We start from the raw sequence: 22,288 nt of genomic DNA, 5'->3' as shown, positions 1-22,288 counted from the left end.
ACTGTTCCTGTCATGCCTAGGATTTATGAGTGCAATTTGCTGTACTGCAGAACAAGTAATGCTGCAGGATGTGAGGTTTCATTACCAAGAAATGAGATCATGAATTGGCTGTGACTGAGACAGGTGAAAATAGATCTTCACCTATAAAAGCTCAAGTGTACTCTGCATTGTGCAGTCTAGACTGACCATACTGTTTTCTCATCAGCTCTTTCTGCTACACTGGAGCACTTGCTTGTAAATGAACTCTGTCCTGCTATCAAGCTGCAAAGCAATATAAAATGTATGCCACATCTCCCATTAGCAAGATGACGCATTGCAGAGTATATGACAGGAATCCTCAGGGAATACTTTGGGATTAGAAGTGAAATACTGCACAGATGGGATTGCTGGGTAAGGGAATTCCCTCTGACCCATATAGGGCTCAGAACATTTAGCACTTTTACATCAATAAGCAAGATCAGGACATTTTACCTTGTAAATATTTAAAGTACAGGCAAAAAGACATGATGTACTTCAAAATCTGAAAAGATAGGACAACTACAGAGATAAAAAACATAAAGAGCAACACAAATATCTAAGTAACAAATATTCTTTAACAGGTAGGGAAGGTGAAGAGATATACAAACACAGAATGGACAAGAATGGAACTGCCATTCAAGTTGTTAGAACCTAAAGATCAGGCCCCACTTCTCCTAATCTATGCTAACCTAAAACTGAAGCACAATTATTCTCTCCATACACTCACTCTCAAACATCAGCAGTTAAAATCTTTCATTTGCTCTCCAGAAGATTACTAGAGCTATAGCATTGTCTGCTGTTGAGAATCAGGTCACACAACCTGTAAAGCCTACAGAACTCCCAGATAAACCCCATGTTCATGGTAAGATTCTGAGCCTTTCTGTCATGGCCTGTGTATCATTGCTGTCCTCAGTATCAAGGGTTCAGGTAGCTGCAGGATTTGCACAGACACAGAGGGCAGGACTGTGCTAACTCCAGCTGAATTCCAAGGTGAGCTGGACATGACATGTCAGCCCCCACTTGACATAGGTCAGTGCAAGGTATTAGCACCATGGCACCAAGCTCATTGTTAAAGTATTCCACCAGTACATTTGGGTTTCCTTACACATGACTGAGTCTAGCCATTGCTTTCAAGCTTGGAATTGGATTTTGAAATGCTTGTACTAAACTTCTGTAGCAATCTCTGAGGCTCCTGACTCAAGATCTCTGTTCAGCTCCCTGCTGATCTAATATGCATTGCCAAAGCTTTGGTATCTCATAAATCAGCCAGATCTGTTATATTTAAAAGGAGACAATGATGGAGTCCCAGAACAGAATCAGAGTTTGCAAGGTCCCACAGAAGACACCCCTGGTGCCTCACAGAGGGGTCACTACAGCTTTGCCTATGGTGTTCCACAGCTCCCCAGTGATTTGGGCTCCACACAATCTCCACAGGGCACTCTTTTTCCAGTGTTCTGCTATCCTTATTTTTTTGCCGCTTAATAAGAAACATGAACTTGTGTTGTTGCAATTAGATGCCATCACATCTTGTCCTAACCACCACAGACAAGATTAATCCCTCCTTTTAAAAGCTCTTGCAGACTTCTCTCGGACTTTTTTTCCTCCCCTTTAAGGTGAAAAAATCATTTCAGTCTTTTCATAGTACTGCTTACTATACCTTTAGTCACATTTGATGCTTTTTATTAGACTTTCTCTCCTTGTTCTACCATTTTTTGGAAATAGAATACTTAACAATAGACAGTCTTCCAAGATAAGGCTTTACCTATGCTCACAAAAGTAAAGGTATTTCTTCAGACTACTTCCAAGCTTTGCAGCCACTTACACATCACAAGACAATTTCTTTGCAAAAGCATAGGTTCATCTCTTATTTCCATGCCAAGGCCACTGTTTCCAGCTCAGCCTATAGCCATAAAAGACCAGTAGTAGCTGGAATTTGGCAAGTGAGTGCTAGTTGGTGGTCTCCACTCAGGTCCACATGGATTCCTGTACACTCCATGGGCACAGAATATAGGACCATATTAGGTGGTCCACTTTTGCACAGCATCAATTTGCTCATACCTCCCAAACATGTAGGTGGAGACTCCAGAATGAACTGGCTACATTTTGTACCATCTACATTTCCTACAGGAAGTTCACTCTTTTAAGACTAATAAAGAACAGCTCCTGTTACCTTTGCCTACTTCTCACAACCACATTTCAGCCATCTCAGTGGTTTACTGTGACTTTCACAAATACCACACTAATTTTAAAAAAACACTTATGCTGAAACACATGGCCATGCCAACATTCACATTTTCTTTTTCTAGACCACGTTTTACACCAAGCACTTCAAAAATATTAAAACTTACAAGTTCTCTACGAAAAAACATTTAGATTTCCTTTAACAGATGGAGAAACCACAGCTGAAGTCAAGTGCCCAGAGACACAGAGAGAACTGATGGCAGTTTTAGACATCAGTCCTTTCTTATACTAAGCCCATTTATGTTGAACCTGCAGACAATGGACAGCTGTATAATGCTTTTCAACCCACAGCTATGCACAAAATCCATTTTTCTCCTCGGTAATGAGAAAAAACACTACACAGAAAGAACAGTACTCAATACCAAGTGCACACCCCTCATCACAAAGTGCAATCAGAGACTAAAAGGAGAGCACTTGTCCTTTCACAGACCTGCCTGCTGGCACCTACTCCCACACATGACACTACACATTCAAACAAGTAATCCAGATCCACTCTTCCAGAGGAAAATGTGCCCTTTCTGAGCCCTTTGGTTTGAACCTTACCTTTCCACAAGCTACCATGGACAGGGCAAGCTGGTACCAGAGGTGAAATTCATCAAATGCAAACTTCATGGCTCTCTCCAAGCACTGAGAAAGAAATTATGAACGGAATATCAGACTTTATTTATTTTCTTCCTTACGCCTTTTGTCAAGACTGCTGCTTGGGTCAGGAAACAATCTGTTGTGGCCCTGGAGACCCAGGTGATTTTTTTTTTTAATGACACTGTTTTGTTCCAGATTGCAAGGCAAGACGTATTCTATTCCCATCTGTATGGCAGTTGTCTCGTGTCAAGTGGGCAGTTTGCCTTATCTCTCTCTCTGAGTGACCACAATCACTCCTCCCTGGGGAGGGGACATCTGCTGATAACAGACTATTGAAGTCACTGCATGACTGATAAGAACTACAGCACCCCATTGTGAGATGCTCCGCCCAGAGGGAGGAGCCAAGGACTGCTACCCAGATATAATCCGGAGGCTCTGGAACACCAGCACGGCTTCTCCACTGGATTCCCCAAAGGAACAGCAGCTGCCTCTTCTTCCACTGGATCTTTGGAGAAAGAACACGTCCTTTTCTACATGACCCCCTGCTCCAACAGAGCCACAGCTGACACTTCAGGAGGACTGCAGCCAGAATTCCAACTGGACTGCTACCAGCACCCTGACCCACAGGGTGTCAGGTTGGGTTCTGACTCTGTCAGGGTTGTTCTAGTGTACCGCATTGTTTATTTCATCCTTTTATTTTCTTCCCTATTAAAGAACTATTATTTCCTGCTCCCATATTTTTTCCTGAGACCCCCTTAACTTAAAATTTATAGCAATTCAGAGGGTTGGGGAGGGATTACATTCTCCATTTCCGGGGAGGCTCCTGCCTTCCTTAGCAGCCTCCTGTCTTTCCAAACCAAGACACATTTACACTTCTCAGCTAATGGGACTTGCTAGTGTACACCATTGCTTCAAAAGGCAGCCACTTTTTTCAAGTGCCTACACATAAATTATGTTAATGTCTCCAACAATTCTGTGTGCCTTTCTAGCCTGTGCAGCCACAGCTCTGCAGCTGTTTCTGCTGACAGCACGCTCCATTTTCACCTTCCCTGACAAGCCACCATGAAGAGGGGCTTTGCCAGCGTGTTTGGAGGGGCAGAGGCCGAGGGAGGTACCTCAGACAGCATCACATACTGCCCTCTTCTGCCCAGTGTGATGCTGAGGAGGTCGTAGACTGCAGAGGCGTCCCGGAGGCTGACGGCTCGGTCATCCTGCTGCTCTGGGGCGCGGCTGATCACTGCGTCCCGGTTCGCCTGCGCACACACGAGAGAGCCATCAGAAACCAGGAGAGAACAACAAAACTGACTCCTCCATAGGAAGCTACACCACCACTCATTGCATTTTGTTTAAAATCATCTCAAGATTTTTTTTAAAAAAGTTTATCCCACCGTAACAAAGGTGCTTCCACAGAGCTGTTTTCTACCCACATGAAGGAAACTCAAGAAAATAGGTGTACCTACAGGAAGGAACTGCTACACATATCTCATCTGGATTTGTGTCACAGAATTAGAGCATTATGAAACAGACCTACCAGATCCCATTTCCTCAATAATTCAGAAATTCAAGGCCATCCTTAAACCATCTTCCTTATTACTTCAATTGCCTGGAACTGTGATAACTGCTTTCAAGTTTCATAATTTATCTTCCGTGTCTACACTAGATTTCTTCACAATAGCACCCATTTTTGTTGTTCTTTTTTGCTACTGACCTTTTATTGTCTAATTTGAGCAGGTTGCCAAAGTAATCAGATTTGCCTGTCATCAACTTAAAGCAATTAAAGGTTTGGGCAATGCAATAACAAATTGTTTTTTTCAAATATATAAAACATGTCTTAATTTTGCTAATTTATCAGTACATTGCTGGGCCTAGATCGGGAAGAAACATTACTTTTGACAGAAACAATCAGTTCAGCAGTTTCTGAGTACGTCCCAAAATGCCACATGCCACAGACTCAGATTTACCTCCGAATCCTAGCCCTTTGTGCTTTTCTGAGCGCAAAGAGGGAGATTACAATTCTAGAGTAAAGGGAAAATTCCTTCTGGTTTCCAAACACAGAGGGCCTCACCGAGACTACCCAGCCTCTGGGAGAGGCAGTGCTGGACGCCACTGAGCCTGAGCACCATCTGATAGCACAGACATACTGCCCTGGGCTTCTCAGCTAAAAGGGGTGCAACATCAGACACTCAAGTCTAGACATCTAAAACAGCAGAAAAATCAAGAAAACTGCCAGCAAATTCACCTTGAGCAAAGGCAAACAAAATGTTCCCTCCTTGAAACAGGAAGGTTATGAGATTTATTTTACAATACAACTATAATCTTACACCTATTTCTTTCTAATTGTGGTGAGATTATTTTTTTCTGTAAAAAGGTTAAACATGGAATTAAGCATAATAAAAATTTCCAGAATATGCAGCCCTTAAAGCCCACACGTACTTCATTGTGATTAAGCTGCAGCTGTCTCATCATGATTTTATCTGTGTAATGCCCCAGTTCCAAGCACTCTTCATCACAGCTTCCAGCCGAGACTGCAAACAAAATTACTGACAACTAACACAATCTCAACCAAGAGCTAAATGGTGACTGCAGCTAAAGGCAAGCTGACAGATCAGACCCAGTCCAGTGTTTGCACAAATAAACTTACAGCAACTCCTGCAGCCACAAAGGCATTTTTCTTTTTCATGCTACTGCAAAAGATGCAATTCGTGATTAAAAAAATAGTTCAGAAAAACAGAATGCATGACAGAATGAAAACGACTTTAAAAATTCTGCCAAGAGTACAGAGGCATAGCTTGTCTATCTTTATTAGCAGAATTAAAAAAAAATTAAAAAATAAATACATGCTTAAGCTCTGTTTGGATTTAACATAAAACTGCTACTTTAAAAGGAAATAAAGGAGTTAAGTAAAGCCATATACTGTATGATCCTTATGGCCAAGCGAATCCTCCCACATATATACAATAGCATTAACAGCTTTTTCTGCACCAGTTACATTGTTATGACAATTGTTTGTAGCAAACAGCTACTGAGACAGCACCCACAGGCTCTGTAATCTCATCAACAACCTCCCATTACAGTCAGCTACAGCCTGATGCTTTTTTGGGTATCCATCAAGTACCAAGCTATGATTTTTAAGTGGATGCATTAGCACAGACACAAAATTAATCAAAACTTATGACTGTCCATCACGTTTTGCCACAGATACTGGTACTAGAATGAAGAATACACCCCAGTCCTGCAAAAGCAGGAATACAGGGCATACTGCATAGATGCAACATTCTAAAATTGCAGTATTATGTATTGTATATATCATACTTTACCCAAGCAGACAGCAGTTAAATGCAACATATGCATAGGCATGATGAATATTCTTTCCAAGAAGGTCATAGACCTGCTGATTTTGTTCAAGGTTTTCAATCTAAAAGCTATAGAAGGTCTTTGCAATCTATCACTCTCTATGCTTCCATAAAAGCATAAAAGTTGCCACTAGCAAATTCATTGTTACTTCTATCTCAACAATTTCTTTAATACCGAATCTATTCCCAATTGCTAATTCCAGCTGCTCTAAAGAAATAAATCAAGAGCCCACATTATAGTAGAGACATAAAAACCCCACAAACCCCAAAACCAAAAGGCACAAACCTCATAAAAAAACTGACTGAACAGTAGCAAGAATATAGATTGTGTCTAACACAATAAGGTAAATCACTGTCCTAAGTAAGGCTCAAGGTACTACTGCAGTGTCCATACAGAGCTCAGAGAAGGGAATATGAATCACTATTTCCTGAAACCCACTCAGGAAACTGGCATGTCTCTGTGGCCTGGCCTGCCTCTCATAGAAGGCAGGCTGCTGTCCCTCAGATCATCATCAACCTTTTTATTTTCTTTGCCTTCGTTTAGTTTTTGTAAGTATTAATCTGTCAGTGAGAAATCCTGACAGTCACTGGCAAGTACAGGGGCAAAACAGTTGCAGAGTTACTGCAATGAAGAATACCCCCATTCTGTGGGATGGGGAATTTTACCTATTGAAATGTACACAGAGAGACACTTCATTTTGCATTGAGAATGCAAAAAATTCTAAGCTATTAACACCAACATTTTTTCAGCACTCGTATTTCTGTTGTTTCAGACCACTAATTTTCCTGAACACAATTGGAAAAAAGGTTATTTGTACAACACTGGTCTCAAGCAGTGTATCCATAACATAAGCAGCAATTTCAATTTGTCCTACTGCATTATTTCCTCCCTCTCCACTATTAGCAGCAGTAAAACATAGCTACAAATACATTTTCAACATCCCCACCGTGACTATTCCCTTTAAGCTGTTCCCACTGTCACACACACATAATTCACAGCATACAAGCAGGACGGAGAGATGAAAAGTCACACCTAGAGAAGCTCTGTTCAAGGCTGTTTTATGGGATGGGGAAAGACACCAGTGCTACCAACACAAGTTGCACCACGGGGAATTAGCATAACTTGCATTATAAAAGCAAAAATATACAGTAAATGTTCCTTTTTTTGAAGTATTCCAAGGTAATTGAGCAACCCAGAGATGCATCACACTTGGAAATTTTGGGATGCATAAGGCACAATTAGCTGTGCATGTAGGGGGCTCAGACATGACAGCAGTCCTATCTGGGGAGATTGGACACATTTTGCAGTTAGCCCAGACCTAGGACCTTGAGAATCTTCAGCCCCTCTTTCCACAGCCCAGTGGCACAGCCCGTCTGCAGGCCACACACCCCCAAGGGGCTCCAGCCCAGGCTGGCAGCCCTGAGCTAACCCAGCATTCAGGCCCTGTGGTGTCTCTGAACCTGATAGGGCACAGAGCCTGGGGTCAGCAGGGCTTTTCGCTCTGGCTCCAAACACAGCAATGCCACCAAAGGGGACTTTGAGACCTGTGCTGGCTCTGCCTTTCCGAGCAGCCGCGGTGCTGAGCTGCACACAGCTTGGGCCTTCCTACCCACACACACAGGACACTCACCTGCAAACCAGATAAACCCCCCCGTCCACAGAGGATTTGCTGTACATCAGTGATATTTATTTATGGCTTGTTTATTTCAGGAAGGAAGGAAAAGAGCCACAGCAAATCAAAACAGCCATTACTTCAGCAGTTATTACGCACACAGTTACACTGCAGAAAATTAAATTTACCACGGTACAAAGATGTGTTTCTTAATAAAACGTCAAGTAATCATATGAATTACAATAGAGTATATTCCATGTAGCAGCCCCTTCTCACAGCAATTAGCTATGAAGTATCCTTTAATTGCTCACTTTGAAACATGGCTTCCCCTGCTTTTTTCCAAAGAAGAAAAAGAAAGCAATTAAAATCTTTAATGAGTGCCTGCTGCCTGCCCCCTAATTCATGGGCATTCGAATGTTCAACTTGTGTCTTTTCATAATAGACATAATTGCCAGATCCACTGCAACCCATCTATACAGAACAGCAGCATGTTTTACACAGTGTACTGTAATAATGTAATTGGTGTGATTCAATACTACCATTAAGAGAGAAAAACAAATGCCGTGTGTGTAAGATTGACAACAGCCCTTTGAAATCATGCAATTGATGCCTTTTCTGCTAAGAGCTGGGGAATATTTAGCCTATATCCTTTGGGTCTCCCTTCTGGCTGTTTTGCCTGTACTGCCAATAAAACAAATTAATTCTTCACAATGGCAAGAACCTGTTCAATGCAAGAGGCTACAGACTTTTTGCCTAAGTTACTGATCATCTCTACACAGCACCTGAAGGTTTCCCTCACTAACATATGCAAAGAAAATATTAAGGGTTGACTGCATAGCTGCTGTGAAAATGGCATGTGGGTAGAACAGGGAGGACAAACCATGCCCCAGTAACTCACAAAACTCCTCTCAGATATAGTACAACTCATTCCACTTCAGACCAGAAGCACAGCAAATGAAAACTTATCCCCTTGTGAACCACATGGCATCTGTCTCATTTCTGGTAAGCAACAGACCAGAAGTTACTGGGGTCCAATTCAGATGTCAATTCATCAAAACAGCCCCTTATAATTGCCTATTAAATATGACCACATAGATATATTTTACATGTTTCAGGTGCATTCTAACACCTTGTACTGTAGCAGAACTAATTCTGGAAACATCACTGAAAGTAAGACAGACATACAGCCCCATCCAAAACATCCACACAACCCTACACAAAATGAAGACAGAGAAGCAGAAAGTAAGCAAATTTGTTTATGGATATTATCTTGGGTAACAAAGTCATCCATTTGCTAACAGTTATCTGGATTTAGAAAGCTATCTTCCAAGAATTTACATCCTCCTTGCAAGTCTGGAAACAAGACTTCCTTGCAAAGCAGAAGGAAAAAAGCTCTCATACCCTGCTCTCTAGCAACTCACATTAGAAACATTTATTCAAGAGGTAATTAGCAGAGGTAGTGTATTTCCCACTAGAAACATTCTGCAGTCCATCTTTGCAGGTCCCAAACACATAGCTTTGCCTTGCAAACCGGTTAAGAGACAGCCAGATTTGCTACTGTAAATGCACAAGTGCGATTTGGCAGGAACCAACAGAGCAGGCAACCCTGCCCCCAGTTGTCTCTCTCAGCTGCCACAGTCCAATGGCCCTCAGTAAAATAGGCATGATGGTCATACAGCTGTTGTATCATCACTGGGCTTGGTGCCATTAAAAAAACAAAAGGGAAAAAGGAAAAACCAGCCTACAAAAGCAACAAGAGATTCTTCTTCCCCAACTCATTTGTTGGACAGTGTTATTTTATAAAACTAGGAACTGAAGAGCTAACAGGTTTTATTTATTTCTGTGTTTAAAAATACACAGGTCTAACATGATTCTGTTAAAGGCACGCTCTCAGCCATGAGTTTGTTCTCACCAGTAAAAAGAACAGGACAAGTCCCAGTATCTCTCTTCCCCCTCACCATCTGTTTCATGCTCTCAGGCCCTCCAAGGTCAAATCGCCTTTAGGGATTCAAGTCAGAGATAAGATGTGGATGACATTTCTAATCTTCGTTACACAGGCACAGAATTTATTAGTTTTGGATACAAGGAGCTTTATTTCCAGTATGAATGAATACAGAGCCAAAAAAAAAATAAACCATGTTACCTAGTTTGTCTGGTGGACCACATCAGCCAAATTCCCCAGTTGTAAGAGCCAGCATTGCCAGCACTGAATAAAGGCATTTCAGACTGTATGTTGGACCTCAGATTAAAGAAGGGAAGGTTTCTAAATGCAAACAAAGAACTTTTCCTTTTCTTTTTCAACCTCAAAAGTAAACACAGAAAAGTAATACGAAGTGTTCCATTCCTCGCTCTGAGAAGCTTCTGGCTAACTTTAAGGGCAGTGCAGTCAACTCTGCACACTCTTGGGAATAGCTATTAAAATAAACAAAACTGCAGCTAAGGGTTAGTCATGCCAAACCTCCTCTGTCTACACCCTGCAGCTCAAAGCACCAAAGTCTCTGATGGCAGAACCAGTCCTGCTCCCATTGGTAGGTGAAGCAGAAAAATCACACTGCAGCAAGTGACAATATGTCCTCAGTTCTCCTCACAATCAGTGTCACTGGTTTAGATGGGTTAAATACAGTAAAAGAGAGGACTAGTGGTTTAAAAATAGGCAAGGCCATGTTTCTCCAACACGTGATAGGAGCACATCATTCTGCCACAGCCTGAGCTTGTAAAGGCTGTCACCAACTGGTCTTCTTGGTCTGAAGGAGACCATTTTTGTCCTCTCAGAAACACAGCCCATCCACACCATAACTTAGGCTATACAAAAGGAATGACAGAGTAGCCAGGAGGCCACAAACACCCATAAAAACAGCTTTGACTGTGGCAATCTTCAGGCTGCCTGATTTGTTTCGCTAGATTCCTTCATGAGAACTCTACAGCCAAAGGCTGTGACTAAAGAACAGCTGGCACAGAGAAGGAACATTTGCCAAGCTCAACAACCAGGATTCTTCTCATTGTTTACTGAGATACCTCAGCTTATGAAAATAGGTTCCCATTTTTAACAGGACATAAAGAACACAGGAGGCAATTCGTGAGATGCCATGGCAAAGCAGGCTACAAGCTTTCAGTGAAAGTGTTAATATATCCACACATCTCCAGAGCCATGAAAGAGGATTCCATGTTATTTGGCCATTTGAAAACCTTTCACATTCTTCAGCTCAAAGGCAGAGTGAAATAGTGAAGGAACTGTTAATTGCCTCTTTTGAATATATTTTCATTTCATCCCACCAGAATATGCAAACTGAGTCCCTTGCAATGCAAGGGAAAGGGATAAGTAACCACAAGCCAGAAGTGTCCACCATTAAGAGCCAGAGAAGGTTTGGTGAGAAATAGGCTCTGGCTTTCAAGAATCTCAAGGCAATTTCTTGCTTTCTCCTTCACAGGAACTGTTTTACCCTCCCATAACATCTTCTTGGAAGTCACACAGATTCTGGCAAAGCAGATGTCAGCTTCACCTTAGGAAGGCAAGTCAAACATAAAAACAAAGTGGATTTCAGCAGCAAAGGTGTTCCAGGTGTATAATTCTTGAAAAAGTACCACATCTCCTTTTCAGTACACATTTACTTAGAAGTTCTCTGATGATTTATGCTCCTCCCCAGTTCATCTCTACTCAGTGTCCCCTCCACAAGCTGAAATTTCTTTCTGTGTCTCCTTCCCCTAATTCTGTCCCTCTTCAAGGTAATTTTAGAGTAGCAGGACTAAGGAACAGGTGAAGAAGCTGTTCGGCTTTACAGTCCTGCAAGAGAGTTACAATGGCCTGACTGCTTTTGTCTCTTTAAAAATCAGAGAGAAGTACCACCTTTCTGGTCAGTTTTGCTCTGACAGACCGAAGCATCACAGAAGCCAATGTAATTGCATACTTCTGTTTCATTTTAAGGGGTTCACAATTGTAAATACTGGAAGAACACCTAATCCAGTCAAAATCCAGGAACACTAACTATGTTGCTTACTGGCCCACAGAAACACTTGTCATTGACATTGTCTCCAGGAAGCAAAGTATGTTTTATTCAGCTGTTAACATTGTATCATTAGGGAGAGCCCTCAATTACAAATTTGCTTCTAGTTAGCTCATTTCATGAGCTTCCATAAATTGCTTTTTTAAAGAAAAAAAAAAAAACACACACACACTAAACTAAAAACCAACACTTTAAACAAACAACAAACTTGTACATGAGAAAACTCACTAGCCTACAGCAATGCTGTTAGGGAAACGTCACATCGTAAGTTAACAAAACTTCCCTTTCTAAGTACCATAATAAAAATGTACACAAAAGTATTTATGGATTACAAACATATGTAAAAATTAGATTGCTCCCTCTGTTCCTTCACTTAGGAAGAACATTCATGTGATTCCTAAGTGCATTTCTATACACTTGTCCTGAATTTTAGTTAGAACAAACTTGTGGCAAGGCTGATGCAAGATGAAGGCTCAGATGTTCCATTTCCCCAAAATCAGAAATACAGTTATGTGGCTCCTACAGTGCTCTGCTAAAAGAGCTTCTCTTGTTTGTTTTATATGTAGCAAATCAAAGTGCCTTGCATCTTCCTCCAGGAAGTTCCTATATATCAGAAGCAGCATTTAAGCATATACCAAGCTTACTTACTTAACCTAGAACTCACCACAGCAGTCCTGTTTCTACCAATACCATTTGCACACTACTTCATCCATAATTTAGCTACAAGACCAGTTAGTTCAACATTTTAAATGCTATTAGGTAGGGATAACTTTCTCCTCCTCAGCAGAACAAGATTGTGGAGTTTGAGGTTCCATATGGACTCTATAACAGCAAATCCAATCCCAGTTCTGTCACTGCTCCAGACCTCAATCCTCCTCCTGCTTGGAGCAGCCCCAACAAGCCCTCACTGACAGGAGTACTTCTGATTTTAATAGAAGTGCACATGATATCCTACAAGCCCTCACTCCTGTAGTCTCCACTTCTAATTATGAAAAGCCCTTCTGACTAAAGAAAAACCCTTGAAAACACAAAGCAGATGCGCTGAAGAGATTTAATCTAGAAAGCACTGAAGAGCACATAGCAACACTCAGAAGTACATGATTTTGAAGTCAGTTTAATATTTTGGGGTGGTTCCACCTCTTGAATTTTTCCCTGAATTTTAAAAGCAGACAATATTAAATTGCCCTCTTCTATAGAAGTTTGTGGAAAAGGGAAAGAACTTGTGCCAGAAGAACCAGACAAGAAAAACTGAAGAAAGCAAAAACCAAAGTTTCCACAGTATCTTTTTTCAATTTGTCTGAAAGTTATTAAAAATTTTCTAAGAAGGTTGTTGATGTTCCAAGGTTTTGAATCTCATTTTGAGGTACAAGTGACCACTCTGTATTTAAAGCAAAATAAACATTACTTACACATTTTCAGAAAACATTTCTTACACATTTTCTGTGCATTTGCATCTTCTCAGAACATGAAAATTACCAGAAGTCTCCATGCAATTATTTTTCCTCCAGTTTTCTGCCTGCCTCTTAAATGGATATTTTAAAGCCACCAACATTATAAATAGAAGAAATCTAATTATTTAACTGCAGCTTATTATGAATGTTTCTGCATGTCACAAGATTTCCTGTATCACTGCATCAGAAACTGTCAAAAAACAAACGACTGCAGACTAAGGCATGAAAGCAGAGTACTGCATCCTGCAATTCCAAACAGCAGGTACCACCATCATGCCTGGCTTTAGGCAAGGCCTCTTCCTCTCATTCTTGATCCATAAATCCACACAGATGTTATGAATGGAAATGTCTGTCTACTGACAATGTATCTGGATGTCAGAACCTGCATACAGCTATGGTGAATGCAATCAATGTCTCTTATTGACAATTCCCAAACTCTTCACTGAAATTCCACTTAAAAAAGGGGGTGCCACTAATAAAATAACAGATAGCATTTCCACTCAGCATCTGAAGCTTTGCTTCTGTTTATCTAGGGAAGATTCTGTAAACAAAACCAACCAGGAGACATGGAATGCTAGATATCCCTTTGCACTATTAATACTACAAACTCATTTTTGGCTTACCATGGATTCACTGATTAGGAGGAGGAGAAGAGCCTCTTCTACATTGTCTTGAGGGCAGTACACACTGAAAGACAGAACACATTTTTCTGAGGAAGATCAAGAGTTATCCTGCCAGCCTCTTTCTCATTTCACAAGAGAAGCAGTAACTTGAAACATCTCATGCATAATTCATTTGCTAGGTAATACTGTCTTTGCAGGTTCACACAATTAAAAGCTCTGCAATATATCTTAGATGAGTTATACTGAACACTAAATAGATTATTTCAATTTCATAGCAAAGACAGCTCTTTCGCTGGACTTGCTTCTTCCTGGGGTGGGGGGAAAACACTCAAAGTTTAAGGTTTTATTTTTCAGCAGACTTTTTAGTGGGAAGTTGAAAAACAGGAAGGCACAAAACTACTACATGAATCAGTGACATAATTAGTAGTACTGAGGAGTGTTCAAATAGACTCCTTCCTCCTTCCAATGAACTGAAATAAAAATGAACACTTACTTCTCTTCTGAGTACAGCTCAGGCCTCCGACAAAGAAGATTGCTAACATAAGACTGATATTCCTTGTTCATGAACTCAGGAAGTGGATCGGATAAAGGGCTCCAGTAACAGTCCTCACTGAGGGAATGCAGAAGTACTTGGGCTAACTGTTTGGCTGCAGTCTAGAGACCAGTACAGAAAAAGACACATATCAGTGAAACCTTCTCCAACACAAAAGATTCACCCCTCACTATGTTCCTTCCACCTTGGGAAGGAGATGTACCAGTGTGACAGCACCACTCTTCAGAAAGTTGGAGTAGCAAAATCACCTGCTAAGGTCTACAAAAGGGACAGTTTCTTCCCTCCTGAGAAAAGACCAAACTTCTGCATTTACACGGTCTTGTTGCAATGCTCTAGGAAAAAAGTTATCCAAAAGGCCTGACAGCAAGGGATGCTTTGGTGAACAAGGACAACTGATTGCCACATGGATTGCTGAGAATCTCACAATAGTTACTATATAGGAGTGGGATGACAGGACATCGTGTGCTCAGCCTCAGAACTTTGTATGCAAGTCTCGGGACCAGAGGCAACTTGTGTTAGCTTTCAAAGATCAACCTTTCATCTGTTCATGTCACTCTCCCTTATAGACTCATAGTTTCATCTTGGTACTGCTTCTCTCTTCTTCTTGCAGTAAAGGAGGGAGGAGAGAAGATGCTTAGGAACTTTATAGTGGGACAGCAACATCACATGTACTTTTTTTACCATCAAGCAGCCAAAGACCCTTCAATAGTTGCTTTCCACTTCATATGCACAGCTGGCAAGCTGGGCCCAAAAGGAGGCAAGTTAACTTCACTAAGCAGAAGTATCTTTGGCATTTACCCTGGCCTGATACCCATCAAATCTATAATTTCTTGCACTGTACATAGATGAGCCTGCAAACAAGCTCAGAGACATCACAATGGGTGGTATCCTCTATGAATTCTAAGCAGCACACCACTCTTTGCTGTAAAGTAAATCCTGCACAAAACAGAGGGCAGGCTGACACTTCAGCACTTCTGTCCTAATAATTGCAAATAGTATTTTGCAACTTCTCTGACTACTGGATATGTATTTTATATGAAATGTACACTTAGAGATGTATTATGAGCCCACCAACAGTAATTTTCTTTTAAATATCAGGACACATATGTTATAGATGTCATACCTCAAAATCTATGGGATCAAATAAACCACACTTAGATTAAAGTTCCTATTCCCAATTACAGCAAAATAACTTGCTTTGATGCAAGGCTCCTGATTTTCACCCCCTCACCACACATGAATTCACTGAATTAGTCTAAAATACAACCACAGTACCACCCCTTAAACATCATAAAGGGAGGCTTCATTGATGGCAGTGGGCTGAGTGTACCATGGTGTCTCAAAGAAATGTCACCACATGCAACTCCCTGGAAACCCCAAGACCTTCCCTGCCCTGCTACTGACAAGTTACAGAAAGCTGTCTAACTAAGCTTTTCTATGCTTTTTATAGCAAGTAACTATGAGCAAAATAGCCTAGGGCCCTGCAACATTAGCCAGTATCATTTTATCATCTCAGTGTGTAATTATTTAGTCAGTTTTACCCTGAGGAGTCAACTCTCCTATATTTTTTCCTATAGTCTTAGAGGGGAGGGAAAATAATTTGCCAGCAATACAAAGATCTCTACTGGCTCACACAGAAGTAGGAGTACAGTTTGTGGTAAGCCATTCAGAAGGCAGCAACAAACACTTCTAGTGTCTTTAATTTTAACATACAGTACAGTAGCTGTGTAAATTAGCTTCACTCTTGTTTTGAATAAGACCAAACAAACCAGAAAAGGCCAAGACTCTGATTAATGTTATTTCTGCCTTTGGCTAAAAAAAGCATCATTATGCTTGAAGAACACTGTGATCCCACAAATTAGAGGAAAAAAAAAAATCATGCGTTTTACTTTCATGCTTGAAAAACTTGTTTAATTAAGCACAATCCTCCCTTTGCCCTCTTGATGGCTCTTTAAAAATAAATAAGAAGATGAAAATGCAATTTCTAAATCTCAGGAAAAGCTATTGAATAACCACCGTGAGAGTTCCCCTAAGGGACAAATCCCCCAGGGTGTTGTACAGCTGTCCCCAGTTGCACAGGGACAGGAGCAATTGAGCCACGTTCTGTCACAGTCTAGGAGCAGCAGATGGTCAGACTCATTTCGGCAAAGTGATAAAACAGGCGAGCACAAAAATACTGCTGAGCCCCGATCTCAGCTTGGAAAAGGACACAACCATTGGAGTGGACAATTATTTAAGTCATCTCTTCTAATTTGCTGGACAAGCTTCCACATGCATCGGTAGTCTCAGAAACACTACACAAACCCACGCCCACCTCCCCTGCCCAAGTTCTCTGGAATGACACAAAACACAAAGCAGAATTAAGTACAAGTTTAACTGTAAGAGTATCAATGCTATTGGGGCTGCAAAGCTTTTATTCCCAAGATTGTTACTCTGCAAGCTGTTGACCTTGTCACCTCTTGAGTAACTTCAGTACAAGATCTCTCCAAGGGGAGACAGAAAGGTCCAAGAAGGTAAACAGGCACATAAATATTTCTTTACCTGAGACATTCAGGATAAAAGGATGCAAAGAAGCAGAATGCCAACACAAAAAAAAAACAATTAAAACAATTAAAATCACTCTGTACTGTATTGAAGAGGGTTTTTACAGAAGGAACATTGAAAGATGTCAGTCTAAAAAAAGCACTGCTTGCTCCAAGAGACAGAAGTACTTAATCCTTTACATGCAAATGCAGAAAGGTGTGCATGCACACTGAAACTGAGAAAGAAAACAAGACAGCTTCACCTGAGCACAGCACTGTCAAACTAATAACATCTCTGTTTCTACTAGGGCTAGAAAATGCACTGAAACCAAGAAAGCAAAACAATCAAACAAAAAACAAAACACAAACCAAACAAAAGTAACCTACACCCCTAGGTCTGAAAGCCTGGAAGTTTCAATTGGGCAGGTCTTTGAATTAAGGGGATCACTTGACATATGACTTCCAAAAGTTAAAAAATTAGAAAAAAAGGTAAAAAAAATAAAGCCAGCAATCAATCAAGTGAGGACAAATACACTTTTGTGCTACAACACTGGCCAATTAATAGAAGTCCTGCATACCCGACTGCCCCACCCTCCCATTTCCCGTTCCCTTACCATTTTGAAGGTCTGAGTAGCTTTTGTTTCTACAGTCCGTAGTATTTCTCGCAGACTCCTCATTCCTTTCACAATATTTCTATAGGGAAGACAGAAAAAAAATAATGAAAAACCCCCAAAAATCAGCACAATGGAGATAGAATATTTTTATGATGTGCCAAAGCTCGGCACCACACCTGAAGTTCAAGCAACCCTTGAAACAATCACTAACACCGAGTGTGCAATAGTGAGACAAGTCACTCTGAGGCACAGACAGGACAATGGCACAGAGCAAGGCACTGACTGCAGCATTGCCTACTCCAGATGGCTTCCTAAGAGAAGATCACATTCACATTTGATGAACAGAGGGGACATTTGGAAGCCTTTCATAGCTTATATTTATAAAGCAGATGCTGCTCCTTAAAAGCATCCACATCTCTTCTTCATACACACAGATTGTACTTGTTTGAATTATATTGAGCTTACGTGATGCTTTTAAGTGACGATTTCTTTTAGGTGGTGCTTAAATGCTTTGTGTCTGATGGTCCAGGCACATGATGAAATTACAGTGGTTTAAACAGTTAATTATCAGGCAGCTAAGTTGCAGTAACTGTCTGCAAGCACAGCTTAACCCACAGTAAAAGGGTTAGACTAAAAAAACCAAATTTTTAAAAAAATCATTATTTTGCATACACCATGAGCAATTAAAGCTGACTAGTTGCCAAATGCTATCTTAATCGTGCCTGTGCACTCAGGGAGATGCAGAGAGGAAAGATTAAACACTGTACATATCAGTTAACACACTGGCAGCCTATCAGCTGTTCAAGGCTAAGGACATGGCCCCACCACCACAGTAACTGCAAAATGGTTCAATGCACATTTATTGCAGGGTCAAAGCCACCCAAAGACATACAAGCTAACAGAAAAGAAGCAATGCTGTACAAGACAACAAAATAAGCAGTTGTACTGGTACATTAACTGTCACTTCAGCTTATCCAGGAGAATTTTCTGTGCAGACGAAAGCTAAATTTCATTTATAAACAAAGCCATAAAAACCTTTTCTGTCAAACTGATTAAATTTTGAAGGTAAGCAGTATAAATTTCACTTGTGCCTGCTTTCATGCACTGCAAACCTCCTTGCACTCCAGAATCAACAGCAAACATTTGATAACAACAAAAAAAAAGGTAATTATTTTGGAGGTACATAGATGAAAATGTCATCCTGTTTACCATGAGCACTGGCTACATAAAATGCCACCCTAAAGCTTGTAGTCACCATGACACAGACTGCAAATGCATATGGCCTTACTGCCAAGCAATACCCATCTCAGTTTCAAATTGTGAGGTAATCTGTAGCCTGTCTAATCACGGGCAGTGTACAGGCAGGCAAGAAAGTACGACAAGAGAAAAAAAGCTGAAGACTTGTAAAGTCAGATGCTGTCTTTTTTCCTTCCACTTTCTCCCAAGTAAAAAATGTGCTTTGAGTTTATCAAGAGGAAAAAAGGTCAAGAATGTTTTTTGAAGTTGGACTTAAATACTTCAGCAAGCACTCCAATGACAAGGCCAAGACATCAGGAGCTTTTTCATGGTTCTAGAACAGAATATACTCACAAAGATGCAGTTCTGGACCTTATGCACAAGTAGTGACCAAATCCAACAGAACTGCCTACATGGTATTTACTACCACATAGAAATAATAAATTCCCCCATCAAAACAATTCAGCTACCCAATTGCTCTTCCTGATTACTGAAAACTACCAGCATTTTCTGTTCTTCCATGGGCTCCTTAGGAGGTTGGACAGAAGAGTTATGGAGTATAACAGTTCTGCAGCATTTTCAAAAATGCATTTATTTAGGTCTCTTGTTAGCATAATGATATTTGTCTTAATAAGGTGCCAATGAATTGCATTAACCAACATCAGGAAGAAGACAAGTGACCACTTGCAAAGCCAATTAATTTCATATTTGGGACATACTTTCGAGAAGAAAAACCTACCAAAGGAGATAAAATGAGTTTTTTGTTCCTAGAAAACTAAGGCACCATTACAGTCCAACATTTTACACAAGGCCATAAAACAAGTTAAGCCTCCTGGCAGAAACACCTTGCTCTGGGTTGGGGGAAGGGGAGAAGAAAAACAAGGAACAGATACACTGAAGTGAATGAAAGACTAAATGGCAAATTGCTGCCCATCTGTCAGTAGTCAGGGCTGGAACCATGCAGCACATGACAAATGCTTAGGAACACCTTTAACAGAAGGCAGGAGTGCAAAATGGGTGGCACAGGAGGAGCACCCAGCACTCACCACCTCCCAGACAGCTGCCCATGTGGTCAGGATCTATCAAAGAGCACCCACTCCATCCCCTGAGCTCTCAACAATACCAGTTCTACAGGACTGAGGATTTGGCTTGGCAGCTTTTGTATTTTGAACTTTATCAAACATAACTGAGCTGTGACAGGAGACAGAGCACACCTGCCTGCAAACACAGGAGTTTGTCTTTCCACTCCACTGTTCCAAGCCAGGAGCACATCTGAGCACATTTCATTTTGAGCATATGAATTGCTCTGTTCATAACAATAATGAACTCACTGTTCCATTAATATGTGCCCTTTCTATTCTAAATGTGCAATTGAAGGGACTTTTTTTTTTAATTAGGACCTTAAGAAATTAACAAAAAGAAAAGTATGTATTTGGAACAGAAATACATGCTATGGAGGTGACTGGATGAGGATGTTGTCATAAAGCCTCTGGCAATCCATGGTGCAAACACTTGATCTTACTTAGATCAGAAACTAAACAATCTTGAGTCTCTGAAAGACTTGGATAGAGGACTACCTGGAAATCCCAGGTAATGTTCCCTCCAGCCATGGCATCATAAGTGAACATTAGATCATGGAAATTAAATGAGTTGGAAGAGTCCATAGACCCCTATTGTATTGCTAAGAGGCCAGAAAAAGAAATGAGGAAAAACAGGAAGGGAAAAGGACATGATCATTAAATTGCATTGGTTTTAGTTTTAGCCACAGTAGTGGTTAGAGCACCATTTGAAAAAAAACATGATGGAGAGCACTTTAGGATTCAGTTACAGTTAATCTAATAAAAATGAACACAAACAGTCATGGGCACAAACTGTGACAAAGAGCAACTCTAGAGTCCAGTCAGTCCAGCTTGGCATAAAAATTTGTTTTGTGCATGTACCATGTCAATATAAATTAATTACCAGTCCATGAATCAAAGCAGTCAAGCAGTCACATCAGAGTTATGTCACACAGTTTGGTTAACATTACATAAAATGTTAATATACTAGAAAACGAAGAAGTACACTATTTTCTAATGCAAATTGCTGGAAAAAAGTACTGACAATAAAGGAGTGGACTGTGGGCACAGAGGTTTGCAAAGACAGTCCCCCAACACGGTCACCAGCAGATCCTGTTCTTATCCCTATTCATTTACTGCTAAAACAATCAGTTGCTGACAGACAGAAAAGAACATCTTGAGATAATTCTTGGTAGCTTGCAGCATCACCCCTCCAGAGTAAAGCAGTAGCCAGAGCACAGAAACATCAGCTACATCGCTGCCTTTGCCAATCTCCTTTTGCATCTTTGCACCTCACCCAGGTTTCTAACAAACCATAGCCTCTCCTTAAACAGCTGTTCATACATAGACACAAGAAGAAAAGGCAAAAAGAAATCAGCCTAATACTCACACATCTGCATCAGAGAAAAACCAAAACAAACAATCAACCAAAACCCAAAATCTAGTGGAGGTGATAACCTCAAGACAACTGGCTGCCTCTTACGGTATGACAGCATCTGCCTTCCTATGTTCTACATCCACAGCATCAACATTCCTCACTGGAGGACCAAAAGAAAGCTTTCTTGGGTTCCAGCATGGCAAACAATGCAGGAAATGCATCTTCAGCAACACAATGTTTTTATGTGGCATCTCATTAAAAGCATCTGTGACATCTACAGCTGAAAGACTTGCTGTTCCTTACAGCTGGCAGTTCAACACCTGAAGGGGAGCCTGGGCCTTTCTTTTATATTGGTGTCTTCTTTTCACTGCACACTGCAAGAGAAAAGGGCATCCCTGATCACACTCTGAGAAGAGCATATCTGATCCTGCCAGCAGGAACAAAAGCATAACAACAGCACTTGTATCCCTGAGCTCTTCTGCCCATTGAGACAAAAATAAAACACTCACTATTCCTTTTATACACATGTAGCACTGGGGAAGGACATCCCACCTGATAGGACCTACCCCCTGAGAGCTTGAGCAGTCATCATCCAAGGCTTATTTCCTACCTGAACACGCTGGAAGCAATAAGGGTTACAAAAGTATTTCTTTGAGCTGTTCAGTATCAGGTGGAGTAATCTACTATACTCATGAAGCATCCTAAAAAGCTTCTTCTCATATCCCTCCCCTTCCCATAACATATCCCAATGCTGCTTATGCCCTCTGGTGGCAGAAACCACACATTAGTATCAGCTGCGAGGGCAGAGGAATTGCCACGTCCCACCAGGCTCCTTTTATCCCAGCGGACTTTGCAACCCTGGCTGACGTTTCTCACTTGCTCTGCTGGAGGTCAGGAGCCCGTGGGATTCCACTCCCATCCCAGCTGCAGGAGCTCCATTGCTCTTTCATCAGGAGACAGCTACAGAGAACATGTTGCTGCTATTGCAGCAATTCAGCTTATAATCAAAGCATGGCTTAATTCACACATGTATTTTGCTTCAAAT

The 22,288-nt window shown here is 41.0% G+C and overlaps 1 protein-coding gene across 2 annotated transcripts in view; it reads right to left on the bottom strand.

Moving 5' to 3' along the window:
- Positions 1-22,288, bottom strand: part of TTC7A (tetratricopeptide repeat domain 7A) — a 168,565-nt gene that overhangs the window by 121,418 nt on the left and 24,859 nt on the right. For both annotated transcript variants that reach the window (XM_058800754.1, XM_058800756.1), the window contains exons 6-10: positions 17,572-17,650; positions 14,376-14,536; positions 13,883-13,946; positions 3,957-4,094; positions 2,803-2,886 (exon numbers count right to left, since the gene is read on the bottom strand). In XM_058800754.1, the coding sequence (XP_058656737.1) occupies positions 2,803-2,886; positions 3,957-4,094; positions 13,883-13,946; positions 14,376-14,536; positions 17,572-17,650 (526 nt within the window). The remainder of the gene's footprint in view (positions 1-2,802; positions 2,887-3,956; positions 4,095-13,882; positions 13,947-14,375; positions 14,537-17,571; positions 17,651-22,288) is intronic.

The sequence above is a fragment of the Ammospiza caudacuta genome, chromosome 3 (genome assembly GCF_027887145.1).
Source record: "Ammospiza caudacuta isolate bAmmCau1 chromosome 3, bAmmCau1.pri, whole genome shotgun sequence".
Classification (NCBI taxonomy): domain Eukaryota; kingdom Metazoa; phylum Chordata; class Aves; order Passeriformes; family Passerellidae; genus Ammospiza; species Ammospiza caudacuta.
Note: the sequence above shows the minus strand (reverse complement) of the source record. Positions and strands in the feature narration are given on the sequence as shown.